This window comes from Camarhynchus parvulus, chromosome 2, assembly GCF_901933205.1.
Source record: "Camarhynchus parvulus chromosome 2, STF_HiC, whole genome shotgun sequence".
In the NCBI taxonomy this organism is placed as follows: Eukaryota; Metazoa; Chordata; class Aves; order Passeriformes; family Thraupidae; genus Camarhynchus; species Camarhynchus parvulus.
The window spans coordinates 129,894,265-129,911,879 of NC_044572.1; the positions used below are offsets into that span (position 1 = coordinate 129,894,265).

Below are 17,615 nucleotides of genomic sequence, written 5' to 3' on the forward strand. Positions count from 1 at the left end.
TGAACTCCTAAAGAAAATAACAGAAATGAGATAACACCACATGTTGGAGAGAAGAAATGCTAGAGTGACTGTATAGCAAGACAGAAGTTGTTTTTTATTTTCCTTTCTTCAATTTCTGGCACAAAAGGCATATAGAAAAGTGTCTTCTTAATGGCTGAAAAACTGGTCCCAATTTGACTGCCATGCTCCACATGACACCTCTTTTTTCTTAGAGCCTTACAGAGCAATAATTCTCACTTCAATCTCCAGTTTTAATGCAATATGTCGAGAATAAAAAAACCAGGAAATTGTAGTTTGTTATAAGATACATCAGGAATAAAAGGTTATTACAAACAGATTAGTCCAGGGTGGAAATGACACAGGCTAAGCAGGAGGCATGGATAATCTGGGTAAGTGCCATGGAAAAATAAATATCATGATTGAACTTAAGGCAAATGGAAGTAGTTCAAATTGGCTTCCTCCAATTCACTGCAGAACATGTGATGCCCACATGTCCATTTCCAACAAACTTCACCATAAAGAAACAAAGACCAATACTGTGAAGTGTTGAAAAACACATCTAGCACCAGCTTCTTCCATCCCACAACAATGTGAATTACTGCAGCTGCCTGATAAGCATGAAAGAAAAGCGTTTGGGCTTTTTTAGTCTTTTTATTTCCTTGTCTTTTGTAAGAGAGCTACCAGCATTTATTTGAAGCACACCAACCTGTCAGTAACTGTTCACCTTGCAAAGAAGAGGAAATTTTATAAAACACACACGTTGCCATTTTACAGTTGGTCTAAAAGGCTCAAAAGCAGTAACTCCCCTCAGCCCATTTCCTCCATCCACTACACGCTCCTACAACTTCTCTGGCCCAGTTCTAGGAGGTTTCTATCACGTTAACTTTTCAGAACATCAGCTGCTTTATCCAACTCCATGTGAGGCCATAATAATATTAGTGTTTGCTTAACAGAAAGGTCAGGAACTTCTGGCTACGGACAGGATGTCTCTAACAGCAGCAGCCCACACTTAAATTGATCATAAAAAGCTCAGCCTTGCAGGAATAACTGATCACATCATTGCATGAACATGAGGAAAAATTTTAGTAAGGGTGGCCTGGAGAAGGACCTCAAAAAGAGCCATGCTTAAGTTTAAAGACTAGCTTTATGGCAAAGTGTTATTAATCTACTTGTTTTTAAAGCCAAATACCAGCAGCAGAAGGATCATATGAAAACTATGCAGCTTAAAGGATGTTCCACCAAAAACAATCTTACATGACAATTTGAGATCATGATTTCATCAGCAAAGACAGAGGATATTTCACAGGCATGTTACCAATTTTTAGAAAAAGAGCAAAATCACAACTGTTACAGTAAAACAGCCCATTCTCTGCGCTCTTGTCACAGATTAAAAATAGCAAATTTAGAAATACTAAGGATAGATATCACATGCAGAGGAGTGACTGAACAAAACATGGTTAATGGTTTGAATTAAGTTTTGTCTGGGGCAGGACATACATATTTTATCACTACAGGACAGCATATATGCTGCAGCCAATGGGGACATGGGAATTCAGCTGTTAAAACATCACTGCAGCTTCAGAGGAAGAGATTGAGTCTTGACCTAGAACCACAATGAAGTCCCCTTTAATTAGCTCCACTATAAATTGCTAACTGCTCATCACAGCAGAGCAATCAAAGGCAGATGCAGACACTGTCAGCCACATTAACCCTGGATGCTGCACAGTCTGCTGCAATCAACATGCTTTTAGCCCTGCTAGATGGGTTAAATTATTTAGGTTTGAATGATTTTTTTACAAGCAATTCCTTGCTATTTCTAGTGGTTGTATCACCATGTCTTAGGGCAACCCTGAGGATGTCTCTATTTCTCTCTCCTTTACAACTACCTGAAAATACTCCTTCTTTAAAAAAAAACACAGAAAATACACAGAAGTTTCACTTTTTATCATTAGCAAAAGCAGAAAAGGACTGACATCAAGTATGTGAGACAGTCCATAATTTTTAGGTGAATAAAGCATTAAAACTACTGAGCTGGCAATTGCTCTTGACCTTTGAGCCTCAAACCAAGTGTGACAACTACAGCTCCTATTGAACTCAAGTTTGCAGCAGGAACAAGTGAAATAAATCTTAGGCTGTGCCAAGGGAAATATAGGTTGGATATTAGGAAAAAGTTTTTCACAGAAAGAGTGATAAAGTACTGGAATGGCCGGCCCAGGGAGCTGGTGGAATCACCATCTCTGGATGTGTTTAAAGAAAGACTGGATGTGGCACTCAGTGCCATGGTTCAGTTCAGGGGTTAGGGCTTGGGTAGGACTCTATGATCTTGAAGGTCTCTTCCAACCCAGTCATTCTGTGTGAAATAGCATGGATGACACTTACAGCCAAATACACTATGACAGAAATACTTAACCCGAAAAAGCCTGCTGCTTCTTCCCCCTTTCACCTGAAATTCCATTTTGCACCCCCCACTACTTCTTTCCCATCTGAAACTAGTACAAATCCTTGGAAAAGTCAGAGTGTGGTTAAGCAGAGGAAGCTATGCTTGTTTGCATGGAATCTGCTATTTCCTCTCTGCCAAAACACTTGTTTAAAGAAGTCATGTAATATTTCTATTAAGCTGTAAATGCAGTTGACAAGGAAATGGCCTACTGGCAGTGCATTACCTTTGTGGCAGTGCCAACCAGCCTACAGCAAAATAGTGTGCATGGTAATTTCACTATGCATTCCCAGGCAACAAAATTGTGCCTTACATAAATACCACAGAACTCCAGCAACATCTAGGAAAAGCAATGAAAATTTGCCCAAGCTCTCATGCTTGCCTGTATCAATTCTGTATCATAACTAAAACAAAGCATCTACATATGGCCAAAAGTCCTGTGAAGCTGTATCATATGACACCAGAAAAACTATTGCAACTTAAATCTGTGTATTTCTTGTTAACCACTGTAACAACTCACTAATAAAAATTAAGAAAAACTGAAGGTATCAAATATACGAAAGAGTACTAACTACATACAAGCCCTTAAAAACCATAACGTAATTTAAACGTAATTCATTAACAAGAACACATGCTGTATGTAATACAGAATTGTGTTAGATTACATTGGCCTTTGATAGCATTCACTTGATTACAAGAATTAAACAGATCCACAAGCATTCAAACACAATGACCTTTGATTTATAAGCAGCTATTGTCATGCACATAAAAATCCTCCCTGATAATGTAATCCTCACCTTTCAACAGCTGATGCAACTGCATACAGTGATGTTACTCAGACGTAATTAAGGCGTTTTTGTTAGAAGTATAACCAAAAATCCCAGCATGATCAAGTGTAGTTAATTTGTCATCAATCATTCTTCAAAATATTTTACAGGTTATTTCATCTTAAATTCCCATCAAAATCCAGCTTCAGAGATAGTTATTTTGTTCTCAGCTTTCACCTAAATATTTTTAGTTTGAATTGTGATTTTAAAACACTTAATTACACGGAAGAAAAATATGCTGCAGGAAAACTACTAAAGTTTGCTTCCAAAATTATGTAATGTTTCTAAATTAAAATCACTCACTAGCTTTAACGGAAATTTAAGGAAACATCTCTCTCCAAAGAGCACACACAACCAAAAATCAAGAACCTCACAAACAAAAATAGCACTAAATACACTTGAATTCAGATGTGCATCACCTTACAGTAATTGTATATAAACAGTACCTTCTCTTTCTATAGTGGTATTTCTTTCTATTAAGATTCTGATACATGAGGCACCAGCAAAAGAAAACGAAATAAAATAAATTAGTATGCATGACAATTTTGCAGCAAATTGCTAAGATTTTTCTGGAGAAAAGTATGCTTTAAGCAACATAAAGTGTCCTCTTAATTCAAAATGGGTTTTAAACAATTTAAGAATGGAGCATCAGTGCAATCACCATAGCTGTTCTATAGTTTATTACGAAAGCAGCATTACAACAGCAGCACGACTAACAGTGTCAAGTTATCCCCAGATAAACATTGATCCCCATTAGCTTCTCCAAGTAATTCCTTTGTAACTGCTACTCCTCATAAAGCAACTAATTCTATTTACAAAAAGTAAACTCATTCATTAAGAGACCTTAGGAGTCACAATAAATAAAAGCTGTCAGGTGTAACTAATAATAATAATATTAGCACTGCTCCCATAGGACAGTTCTGAATTCTTCTTTAGGTCACCTTTATTTCAAAACTACCTTTCAAAATCAGACTGACTCTTGGTGATGCAAATCTCCAAGTGCAGTATTCTCTATATTACCCCAAAGCCAATTAAGAGCGTCCTGCTGCAGCTCCCTCTCAAGTGGAGATACAGGCATTCTGAAACCTTACAGAAATGTGTTAAAACACAGGCAAACTGGAGTCAAGAGGAAGCAATACAGAAAGTAAAAATTGTTAGTATCAAAATCTCTGTTCATAAACATACAGCTTTATGATTCCAGTATTAGGGGGTTTTGAATGTTTTGTAGGTTTGAGGGTTGTTTTTTTTAATACAACAAATAAAAAATGCCACCAACATACTTACCCTCATTGGGTGAATATCAGCATATGGAGGCTTTCCTTCAGCCATTTCTATTGAAGTTATACCAAGGGACCAGATGTCTGCCACACAGTTATAGCCAATCTCTTGTATGACTTCAGGAGCCATCCAAAATGGAGTTCCTATAACAGTATTACGTTTTGCCATTGTATCCTGTAATTATATTATTACGAAATTAAACCAGAGATGCTTATTTTCAGATTATTTTTATATCAATTCTATATTTAAAGTTAAATTATCCACCCAAAGGTCAAATGGTAGTGACTTCCAATTAAGACCAAACAGATTCAGCCCATAAGCATACAGAGGCCAAAGAGACGACAATAAACCTCATACTAAAATTTAAAGGGATCATCAGGCACTTGATACACTGGGCTATAAAAACAAACAACTAAAAACTAAATAGCCCTGCAGCACGTTAAATACTCACCATGATAAAGAATGTTAGTTCTGCCACTACCAATAGTGGCAGTGACACTGCTCAGACACAAAATTCAAGGCAGAAGACAAAGGTGAAAGAACAAGGTTGGGAGCATTATAGCATTTTAAAATTATCTTCCCACAGTTACTTACTGTTAACTGGCCAGCCACACCAAAATCAGCTAATTTTGCATGTCCCTCAGTGTTAAGAAGGATGTTTCCAGCTTTTATATCTCTATGAATTTTTCTCATAAAGTGCAAGTATTCAAGTCCTTTAAGAGTAGATTTCAAAATAGTTGCAATTTCATCTTCTGTTAGCTGCAAGAAAACATAAAACCACTTTCAGGTATACACAAAACGTCCATATATTTGACTTATTTAAATCATGATCATTTCATAGTGATTATTGTAAGGAGCACAATGCTTGACTTTTTTTTTTTTAGCAGACCAGAAAAACTTCCATTTTAAAGCTAAAAAAAACCCGAATAAAAAATAAATTATTAAATGCCAACTATAGAGAAAAAAGATGTTGTGTAGACTTGGCAGACCAAAATGCTTCTCTTAACTCTAATATAGCGCAGAGTCACATGCCATCACAAATGCTACAATAAATTGCAAGTCAACTGGCAAAAAGATGACAGACATTTCATTATGAAAGAAAACACAACAGAGTGAAAAAAACTGAGATATATTTTTTTTATGGCTTCCTAAATACCACAAAGTCTTGAATAAGTCATCAGCTAGCAGTTGTTTATTTTCATCACTTCAGATCAACAAAATAGGAACACATAAGCTCCTGAACAAGCGTTATCAGAGAAACAGCAAGAGTCTCTTTTTCAGGTACCAGACCCCTTTGAGAACAATTCTTCATCAACATTTTTTCTCAAATAAAAGCACAAACACACACATATAATGCATTCCATGTGATGCAACTGCTCAAGGAAATACAAAGAAACTATCCATACAACTGAAATGCCAATTAATTACAGTACACTGATGCTTCAATAGAAGAACTAAAATGAACTTCACACATTCTCAGAAATGCAAGAAACTGGAAAAGTGAAGATGAATACTCTGATTTGGCTACAATGCTGGCTTGCATTTTTCCCCTCTTTCCTCTACTTTTCCAATCCTACACAGAAAATAAATTAAGAACTAGCAATTCCTTCCAGCTTCAGTTCTGAAAATGCTGGTAGACATCCACACCTCCCTCCAAAAAGCAACCACCACCAAAAGCCTGTAAGAAACAAAAAACCCACTTGTGATCACTCTAAGCCAAAAGAATGAAAGAACAAAAAGGAAAAAAAATATTACTCAACAAGATTATCCGCACCTGAGCTGCTCAGAAGTTTTAATTATTTAATAAGCAGAACCACTTCCCTGTTGCAGCTTCCATCCAGTCTCACAAAACCTAGGTGTGGAGCCCAAGGGCACAGTTGCACATTTATTTAAACAGCAGTCCCAAGCTCCAGTCCCTCCTTTCCGGGCAACCTACAGCAGTTAATTCACAGTGTCTCAGCCCCTCTTCCACTGAACTATAACAGACAGATCCTAGTTGAAAACAAACCTGTCTGCCAAATTATTTTTCCAACAAAACAGCTCCTGGATTCAACTCATGGCATAGTAAAGGACAAAGCAAAGTAGCTGCTGCTCAAACTGGCATTGCTTTCAAAAAAGTGCATGTGTTGATTTACCCCAAGAGTTCCAGAGACTTTTATAAACCTTTTCCTATGCGAGCAGAGGATGAAACTGATGGTGGTGTATTAGCTCCAAGCCAAGCAGTTACCGCCTCTGCTGTGCATTATGCATTCCTTGCCCACCATTTATCTCTGAGATCTTTCACTGTTTCTATTCAGCAGCACACTGCTCAAAGCCTTCACTTGTGCTACTTTATGCTGACTGCTATGCTGCTTCAAAGGACTGCATGCCAGAAGAACTGAAAACCCTGTTACACACAGTTCAAATAACACAACTTTCCTGGTATTGTGCCATGGGAGTAAAACCATTTACCTGATCTGGAGTCAAGCAAGAAGGGACTTCAAATCAACTGTAAGATAAAACTTAAGTATGGTCAAAAAGATATTTGAAGAAAGAGACAATCCTTATTATGTGAGCCAAAAATTCTATGATGAATCACTAAAACTGTAATTATCTGCAGACTCACACTTCAGGCAATTTAAACCCTGGCTATTATACACTGCATCTTGAATGGTTTAAGACATGCTGAGTGTAACACTTGCTGCCCAAACTTTACCAAATCCACCCAATTGCAGAAACAATACAATGTCCTGAATCTCCAAAACCTTCCATGCAGCTAATCCTGAACATGCAACAGAAAATGACCTTGAGCACTGACAAATGTATAGCAAGATAAGCGTACAACTTCCCTCCCACTTTCATCTAGAAACAAGTATTATGAAAAATGGTGCTTGGAGGACACGGCAGAGATCGCTCTTCAATATGTTGTGCTTCTAAGGAGGTAAACACCCAGCTTTAGTTCTTGAAAAATTAACTACATGAAGATCTTTGATCATCAGCTCTAGATGGAGAAGTGGTTTTGTAGCTGCACGACAAAGTCCAGCTCTCAAAAGGAGAGGCTAATGGAAGACTGGAACCAAAAGCTGGCAAATAAGCAATGGAGTGAGAATCCAGCAAACCAAAAGAGAATCCTGGAGTGCTGCAGCCTGATGCACTATCTGGGGATCCTCAGCAAAGTAAAGCTCTACCATGGCTAAATATTACAGAAGAACAAAGCATTTACATATCCAAATACACAAAGTGGTCAAAAAAGCCCAGAGAAGTGAATACCACCTCTAAGAAGCAGGCAGAGAGCACAAGTCATGTTTATCACAAACAGCAGTAACAGGAAAGCAAAGGAAAAAAAGAAGGAAGAACAGATTTATGATGTTCCAAGACACATCAATTCCAGCTCCAGACATCCTCGATTTATCCACTTGTGCTTCATATAATCATCATCTATATAACATGATACAGTCACTAAAATCACTCCTGCTTATATTGTTGCTGAACATGGCCAAGTATGTGCACAATAATACTCAGACAAAATGTTTGGCTTTAACGCCTAATATTATTTAGAAGGATGGAATGAATTACCAGCCTTACACAAGAAGCAAAGAAAGTACACTCACCTTCCCTACACAAAATTATCTTTTCAGAAAATAATGCACTGCCATATTGAACATTACCATGCAATCACCACAAAAAAAGTATTTAAAAAAAAAACTTCAAAATCATTAATTCCATTATTTTTGTGCCATTTAAACTTTTTGCAGAACCCACACCATCTGTGGATAACAGTGAAAGCACATAAATTACACAGTTCTCCGCATGTATACTTCTAAATCCAGAAACACTAACTATGCAGTATTGCATCTGAGCTATACTGCATAGTTAAATGCAGTACACCATTTCTTCCCTTATTGGATGCACTAAACATTGTTTTTAAAGTTCCATTATGTTGATCCTGTAGACCAGAACCATCTTGTGCAGAGGGTTTTGCACACACTAATGGTATTTAAGTATTTTGTACACTGCCTGCCAAAAAGCAAACGGTATCCTGGGCTGCATGAGATAACATTGCCAGGAGATGCAGGAAGGTGAGGGATCCTTCCCTTCTGCTCCACACTGCTGACACCTCACCTAGAGTGCTGGGTTCACTTCTAGACTTCTCAGTATAAGAGACATGGAAACACCAGAGAGGGTTAACAAAGGGCCACAAAGATGACCATGGGACTGGAACATCTCTCCCAGGAGGAGAGACTGAGACTGGGACCATTCAGCCTGGAGAAGACCAAGCTCATGGGGAATTTTTTTAATGTATGGGAATAACTGAAGGGAAGGTGCAAAGAGGATGAAGTCAGGCTCTTTCCAGTGGTGCCCAGTGACAGGAACAGAGGCAATGGACACACTCTCAAACACAGGAGGTTCCTTCTAAACAGCAGGAAACTTTTTACTGTGAGTGTGACTAAGCACTGGAACAGGTTACCCAAGGAAGTTGTGGAGTCTCCCTCCTTTGAAAACCACGGAGAAATGGCCCTGGGCAGCCAACTCCAGATGGCCTTTTTTTAGGAGGCTAGTTGGGCTAGATGACCTCCAGAGGTCCATTCTAACATCAACCATTCAATGATTCTGTATTAGTAGAATTTACAACTCCATACAACAAAATTGGTGCATTTTACACCAATTTCAATAAATTATGGGTGGTTTGTTTTAGCTGACTTGTCTATATTTAAAGTTTGAATATAATCCCAAAATAAACAAAATCCAAAATATATCATTACTAAAGAATAAGTAAGTTAGTTAACTGTCTGAACAAAAGGCAAGTGTGTGTTCCTCAGGAGGTAAAATCACTAGCTTTAGTTCTTGAAAGATTAGTGGCGGAGGTCCCTGCTGACTGAAAGCCAGGCTGTGTTATTCCAGTTTACAAAACGGGCATGAGGGAAGATCCAGGAATCTATGTATATGCAAGCCTAATCTCAGTTTCTACAAAACTGATGGAGAGCATCATACTAGGTACTACTGAAAGGCCTTCAAAAGAACAATGAGATCATCAGGCACTGTCAACATGGGTTCACAGAGAGAAATCCTGTTTAATTTGATACCTTTCTATGATGAGGTCACCCACCCACTGGTTTTTAGTTAAGTCAGGCTTATGATACCTCATGGCATCCTTCTGCAGGATGAACAGACACACAGTGAGCTGGAGGCTGAAGGCCAGGGTTCAAAGGGCTGTAGTGAATGGAGCTACATCTGGCTGGTGACCTGTCACCAGTGATGTACCATCAATTCTAGGGCTAATTTGGTTCACTACTTTTATCAATAATCTGGATGCAGGAATTGAACGCACCATTAGTAAAGTCTGCTGAGGATACCAAAGTGGGAGATGCTGTTTGAATGAAAAGTCTTGCAGAGGGATTTGGACAGAATGGAGCACTGGGCAATGATGACCAGGATGAAACTGAACAAGCCTGAATGACAGATTCTACATCTGGGATGGGTAGCACAGGGACAAGCATAAATTGGGAGAGTAATGGTTCAAGAGCAGCCCTGCAGGAAGGGATCTGTGTCTGCTAGTCAGCAGCAGGCTCAGCAGGAGTCAGCAATGCACCCTGGCAGCCCAGAGGACAAACCCCTTCCTGGGGTGCATCAAACTCAGCATCCCCAGCCGGTCACAGAGGTGACTGTCCTGCTGTACAGCCTTGGTGCAGCCTCTCCTTGAGCTCTGTGTGCTGCTCTGGGGCCCACAGCTGAAGAATGAGGGTAAAGGATAAGAATGTGTTCAGAGAAGGGGAAATACTGATTTTTTTTTTTTTAACATGACAAAAAAATAACATACAGTTCTTCTTTACAGCATGGAGACTAGCTGACACACAAACTAATGCAAACCTGATGGAATTTGTGGAAATAAATGGAGGACACTTTTATAGCCTACCAATTGTTGGAAGTAACAAGGGACCAAAGTACATAAAAACAGATCCAAAGCTCCTACAACTATTCATTTATTCACAAAACCACACATAAACTTTTAAAATCCACATCAAAATGCTTCCTAATTATGTCTCCTCCCTTCTTTACTCTAAATCAGAATCTGTCGTCTTAAGCATGGTTAAAAGTCGCTGTCTAGGTAGCGTAGTGTCTGTGTCCCTACAAGCAACTTTCAACACACAAACAGCTAAGTATAGAACCAGACCATCACATGCTTTGTCGCAGCACACAACTTGCCATCTACTCAATACCCAGTACTCTCGAGTTCTAGAAGTAGTTTGATATTGACACACATGCAATGCCATTGATAATCACCACACAGAACAATTAAAAGAAACAAAACTATTTCATATTAATATAAAACCATGTTCCAGTCAATGCTGCTATCCTGATCTAGATGTATGGTTCTGACACTATTCTATTCCTGATCAATCTGTATGGGCAGTATTTTTCCTAAACAAGTTGGTCAATTTTATTCTGAGATCTTCCATGCACAGCATCATTCTTCCCTTAGCACAGCTCTATACCTTGCACCTTATATATAAGTCATAATGTTTCTGCTTCATTTTTGATTTCTGTTCATATCAAGAGCCTCACTTAAACCCTTGCGGAACATTTATCTCTTTGGTATCTTAGGCTAGTTCTAATCCTGCATGCTGTCCCTTTGACAGGTTGGTGCTACCCTCTAAATAAGAGTCAGCCATGGAACAGCTTCTAATCCTTCACCATCAAAACCACATGCAGATTGTATATTAAAAAGAATGTGAATGATAAAGGTGAACCACTCTACAGCCTACATAAAATACATTAGACATGAGGACAATCTTAGAAATCAAAATCTGGAGCAAAGCAGCAAATTCTAGTGTTCCACATCTATTAGGAGACTATAAGAGACATCTAATTCACATATTTATATCTAACTGGCTATGGATGCCACACACAAGGGAGAATGAGGGTTTATCCAGTCCATCACACACCACCTAATCCATGCAGCTGTTGGGACAACTCATCCACAGGTTCTCCTGCACACATTCTCCTTCCTGAGGCCCCTCTAAAGTGGTCTGGGTCAGCTGAATTGTTTTAACTGACTAAGTCCATTCCCAGCTGCTCTTTTTACACTAATACATGCACATTAAATCTGATGCTTCCAGGAAGTATCAGATTACTGCATCTAAACACTCTGATTAGGTTGAACACATCGGGTAGGTCCATTCTCATGGCAAATAAAGGAGCCATTCTTCCACCAGAAGCTACGAAGCTCAAACATTTCACATCCCATCATCATCACACACCTCTCCTATTCTTCATTTACACAAAGACAAGTCTGGACTAAGAAAAAACCTGATATTCAGGAGAGAAGGGCAAATAAGCAGGGAAGAAGAGATGACAGTTCCCACAATACCCTTCCAATTTGTAGTATTTGACATCTAACTTAGGAAGTAGGCAGAAATCTTCAGAGAGAAAAAGAGTTGTTACAGTTCTAGCCTGAAGCCAATCTTAGATTTTAGTTCCCACTACCTATTACAAACTACACTGTCCTGAAATTGCTTTCCCTGAGCCTCTCTTTCAGGGCAACTAGACCCTTTTTTGAGCAGATGTATATGCTATGAGTGAATATAGTGCTCTTCAAACAAAATCACAGCCTCTGTCTTGGAGTAAAGTACCAAATCATGGCATTACTTAGGACAACAAGGTTTGGTCTAAGTCTGCCAGATAATCTTCACTTAATCCTATACTATCTAAGGAGACACCTCAATATTACAGTAATGGACAGAGTAAGAACTCACTACCATAAGACCCAAGCTGCACATAAAATCATACAGAAAATATACTGCAATAAATGTAACTACAAACATTCACTGTACAGGTGATGATCAGTGTTAGCATTTTTAAGATTTGTTTTTCACTACATAATCCTAGTAACATAAATTTCATAATACTTCATTAATATAATATGCAAGAGACCTCATCTTCTCTTTCCTTTAAATTAGCATTTTTGTACTGGATTATTAAAGATAGTGCAAACACATCAGTCTTTTATGTGTAGTTTGAAAATTACTACAGCCTAGCAGCAGCATAAAATTACCTAAAACATACCTAGTGGCTCATAGGAAAAACTATTACAGGAAATCTCATGCTTAACATTAGCTAACATTAATACACAGGCAGATCAAGAACTGATCAGAATATGAAAGTCAGACTCTTCAGCCCTTCATTACCGAGTCCCAGCTTCCTAGAAGATATCTATGAAGTACTGAACCAGATGTTGAGCACAACCTTAGAAGTAAAGCAGAAAAGTACAGAACCTCTTTAGCACTGCACTAAGTGCAGATTTTAACTATGATTTAGTAGCACATGCTTTGGCACGTCTACAAAGAGCTGTGATCAGCACCAATGTAGTTGTTTGGTTGTGCAAAGTCCTCTTCTGACAAGAATAAGGTCAAGAACTGCACTGGAAGCCCTTAACACAGGTCTGCTAAAACAATACAACTGTATGCCTTTCTAACAGGAAGCACTTATCTGAGTTGCCACTGTTTAAAACCAACTTTACCATCATAGGGAACACATCTGCTAACAGCTCACTTGGCTCACAAGCTACACACCTGCTCATACCATCCCCACTGGGTCTGACAGCATCACCAAGAGAGACCTTGCACAATCTTATAAGCCAACAAAGAGCTGGCTGAGCATAAAGGGCAACCTCCTAGAAGTATGAAAACAGTCTTTCCTGGCAGGCAAGGTAAGTAAATACAGCAGAAAGCAATCTTGAACAAAGAAAGAGATGAGAACTCATAACTGAGCTGAAGTGCAGGAAATAAGGCATGCAAAGCACAAAAACAGATTACTAAAGATAAATAAAGAAGCACTGCCTGGATAGTAAAGAGCTGAATTACAAAGGCCAAGAATAGGGTGAACTTGCATCTGGAGAGCAAAACAGAAGACAGCAAGAGGGAGGGGGGGGAGGGAAGGAGGGACTTTGTGTTGGGCGGTCAGTCTGTTAACAAGCTATGCGGAAATTTCCCAAACACGTTCCTTGCATCAGTCTTTAGCAGGGTTGCTCTGACTCTCAGTTATCTCTGCCTAGTAGCAAACTAGAACAAGTTAGGAATTACTCTAGTAAACTGGACAAATACAAGTCCATGAGAACAGATAAGATCCAAAGGTGCCAAGGAGCTGGCTAATGTCAACTCAAGGCTACATCTTATCAACTTTAAAAGATTACAGCAATGAGGGTGTCCCTTACAACACCATCATCTTCAAAATGGGCAAAAAGAAGGACCTGAGGAACTACAGGCTGATCAGCTCATTCTCAGACCCCAAGTATGGGGTAAATCCACAGAGAAGCTAATTTTGTTTGTGTTTTTAGACACACAAATGATAAAAAAGTGACTGGGAACAGCCAGCCTAAGTTAACCAGAAGGAAATTATGCTAAATTAACCTGGTCACTTTCTTATGAGGGTGAAGAGAAGGCCAAGGATGTCATTTTGTCTGACTTTACAAGGCTGTTGGCAGCCTCCAATCTGTGTTTTTAACTAAATCTGGGGAATCATGGAGAAGATGCAGAGGAACAACCAGCTGGACTGCCAGGCTCAGCAGTGGTTCAATGCGTAACCAAGAGCCAGCTCTAAGCAATGTTCTCAGAGACTGATCATAGGGTGAATACTCCCAACATCTTGATCAACAACCTGAACAGTGAAGAGGAACACACCCCATCGTGGTTTGTGGATGACATGAAACAAGGTGGAAACAGCCAATACACTACAGACAGGGCAGGGCTGCCATGTAGAGGGATCTCAACAAGCTGTAAGAATTAGCTTGACAACAAATACAGTAGTTCAATGATGGCAGAGTCCCACACCAGGAGAGAACCACCCCATGCCATGAGCAGTAGGGACGGAGAATCCATGTGGCAGGGAACATTCCTCCAGGAAAGGTTCTGGGTGGCTCCAGAAGACAAGCTGAACATCAGTCAGCAACATCAGCAATACGCCCTAACCATAGACTGGCCTTCATTAGGAAAGCACAGTCAGGTCAAGTAAAAATCCCCCTCTATTTAGCATTTGTGAACACAAATCTGGAGCACAGCACCCTGTTCCAGGCTGCTATAAAAGAAAGGCTGACAAATTGGAGAGTCCAGTTAGAACTGGACTAGAGGGGCTAGAACAAACCAAAACAATCCTCACTGAGCATACAAGAAGAAATAAAAGTTCTTGGGGCTGGAGAAAGAGACTGAGTCTCACACTTTTCAGATTGTTAAAACTGATCTGAACAAGATCCTAAACACTAACTGGACCTCCTTCCTTGGAAAAGTAGATTCACCTAGCTGACTTCCAGAGGTCTCTTTCAAATTAAAATTATCACTTATTCCAAATCAGTGGCACACTGTTCACCTCTTTCCTTACCACCTCTAAAACAGACATCCAAATTCAAAAAAACAGTAGCCTTTCTTTTACCTGTAGTTTTTCTACATTTCATCTGCTTCCTCACCACAATAATATATAGCAATAAACCCATCTAAACTTTAAAGACTCTTTTATTGTAAAATAAAATACACATGGAAAACCATAACGAAACTTGGCTCAACTCCTTGAATGGAGACAAATTTTATTGCCCAAATTACAATTTTATATGCAGAGAGGCTGACTCAAACTGGAAGTACATTAAAAATTCAGCTGATATTTCTGTCTCTCCAATGCAAACAATGATGGGGTTCTTTTGAGAGGAAAGAGCAGTGTGGGAAGGCAATACGGTTAAACTTCCACTCCTTACTACAATAAGATTATGTGTGTTTTGCGATGCAAGTTATATACAGGGTACCAGTAGATGACTGACGAAACATTCATTTAAACAGCTACCTTTCATTGCAAGATTTTATTATAAATTTCTTCATATTCTAGGTTTACATAGTCATTTCATTGTCTGAGCAACTTAAAACTGGCACTAACTGAAAATTATTTACAAGAGGGGAAAAAAGCTGCTGCTTGCATTGAATAATTCCAACAATTTTTTATTTGAAAAATTATTTGAGTGACTGACTTCAAACCACAGATGCAAGTTCTGCTATTCTCCCAGAAGTTCCACAGATTTTCTGAAACATGGGTGAGGAGGCAAAGGAGATCTGTTGACTGTACAACTAACCAGACTGTTCAGATGAGAAAAAATATGAAAATCCTACCTCCTCCTCAACATACCACAGCACTGCTCATCTTTTAGCAGTGACCTGACTGCAAAGAGATCAGTAACAAATATAAACATTGTGAAACCCAGGAAATACAACAATTAGAACTGAAGTAGTATTTAGTAAACTTTCTACCAAGAAGTACATTTTTTAAACAGAAGGTGAATTATATGATGCTGAGCATTTTAGTATTATATGGCCAGTTTTAAGACAGCCCATAAAATGAACTCCAACATTTTATGCACCTGTAGGAAATTACAGAAATATAGAAATCATCCAGGAATCAAATTCTTCTTAGAACTGACTTGCAGATGTTCATGGCACAAGTTAATAACAGTATTTCTTTTAATGGAAAGAGGAAGGTCAGATAAAGTTTGGGGAGAGATAATTCTGTCTTCAGAGCAATTGTTATAGTATTTTACAAATAAACACAGGACTTCAGAGGATGTATAATTTAATAGCATATTAGTCCTCACTGAGTGAGCATGATCTGCCAAGACACTAGAAAAAGGGGAAGAGAGGACAGTTAGTGTATCCCAAAGCACATTTACCAGAGGATGCTGCATAGCCAATCTTTGTTTTGAAACTTCCCCATTTCTGAATGCTTTTGGTCAACTGTAGTTGCATGTAATACATACAAAGTTATTTTGGAAATGGATGAATACCAGTGTAGCTCAAGCTTCCTTTTCTTTCGTAAAAATTAGCCAACACATAACTTGCATCTTACTTCTGGCACACAAAGATTTTTCAGCTCAGGGAAAAAACAGTAATTTTCATGAGCAAACTTCCAAGCAGATAAACACAGTTTAATGCAACTGAAAGAAAGATCTATCATTTTGAGAGTCAGACAGTACAATCCATTTTTAAGGAACTTACAATGCTACTCTAAAGAACTAAGGAAAAAATATTTCCCAGCATTTATATAGCAGTCAATCATTCAGAGCCATAGTAAGGATTTTATTAGACAAGCACTGAATAATCTCAGTGTTGCATTGCAGAGGCTAGGATAAGCTAACCTGCTTTGTAAGGCTAAACACAGAACAAGGCAATCAAGACATTTGTGATCAAGTTCTTTCCTCCTTTTCCTCAACCCACAAAGAAAAACAGTTTAACAATGCTGGCCTAAAGCTCAGTCTCTGAAGAGTAACACAGCTGATTAGCCCATTGAGTCAATTCATCACCTGGAAGGCCCACTGACAGAACATGGCCAGCAGCACAGCCAGGATGGACTTGTCCATGGACACCAAGATGACATAAGCAAGTGAGCCAGTGCAGAAGGAATTTCAATCTTTGTGTATGGACTGTCTGGGTACTAACTAATCCACGTGGGTTCAACTGAGGAAGTGATAACTGCGATAGATGCTACTTAAAATGTACAAGAGGTACTAGGCCCTAGACAGCTGCTTTAGAGCTAATGATCACATGAACTTTAGTGAAGCAAAGGCCTACAAATTGGAAATATTTTAACTGTGAAATTACTGAGAAACATGACTGCTTAAAACTGCAAAACAACATCCTTATGAGCAAAATGCCTTTAGTCCAGATAACAGAAGATTTACCCCGGATCCCCATGGTAACGTACAGAGAAAGAAAATCCATCAGGACATTTAAATACAACATCCAGAGATTTGGATACACTATTCACTTGAATTAGTGGAGCTTAAACACACAGAAAAAAGTAATTAGCTAAGAAAACATAGCAGAAGCTAATCATTAGGAGTACATGAGGCATTACACATGTAACTGATAAAGTGATAAAGGAAATAATTTTAGATACAAAATGAACAATCTCTGGCCCAACTGCACAGTACCTGCACAGCAATCCACTCCTACACTTGTGACTTAAAATACTGACCCAAGTAAGACAGGTTTGTCTGATAAACCTACAACATAGCCACTACCTGGTATGTTTCAGTCAGTTGAATTTGGTCCCCAAAGAGTCAGGAT

General features: G+C 38.8%; 1 protein-coding gene across 1 annotated transcript in view; it reads right to left on the reverse strand.

Moving 5' to 3' along the window:
- The window catches only part of STK3 (serine/threonine kinase 3), a 126,005-nt gene that overhangs the window by 95,812 nt on the left and 12,578 nt on the right, over nt 1-17,615 (reverse strand). Inside the window, exons 5-6 of the mRNA XM_030943662.1 lie at nt 5,137-5,301; nt 4,549-4,716 (exon numbers count right to left, since the gene is read on the reverse strand). Of these exons, the coding sequence (XP_030799522.1) occupies nt 4,549-4,716; nt 5,137-5,301 (333 nt within the window). The remainder of the gene's footprint in view (nt 1-4,548; nt 4,717-5,136; nt 5,302-17,615) is intronic.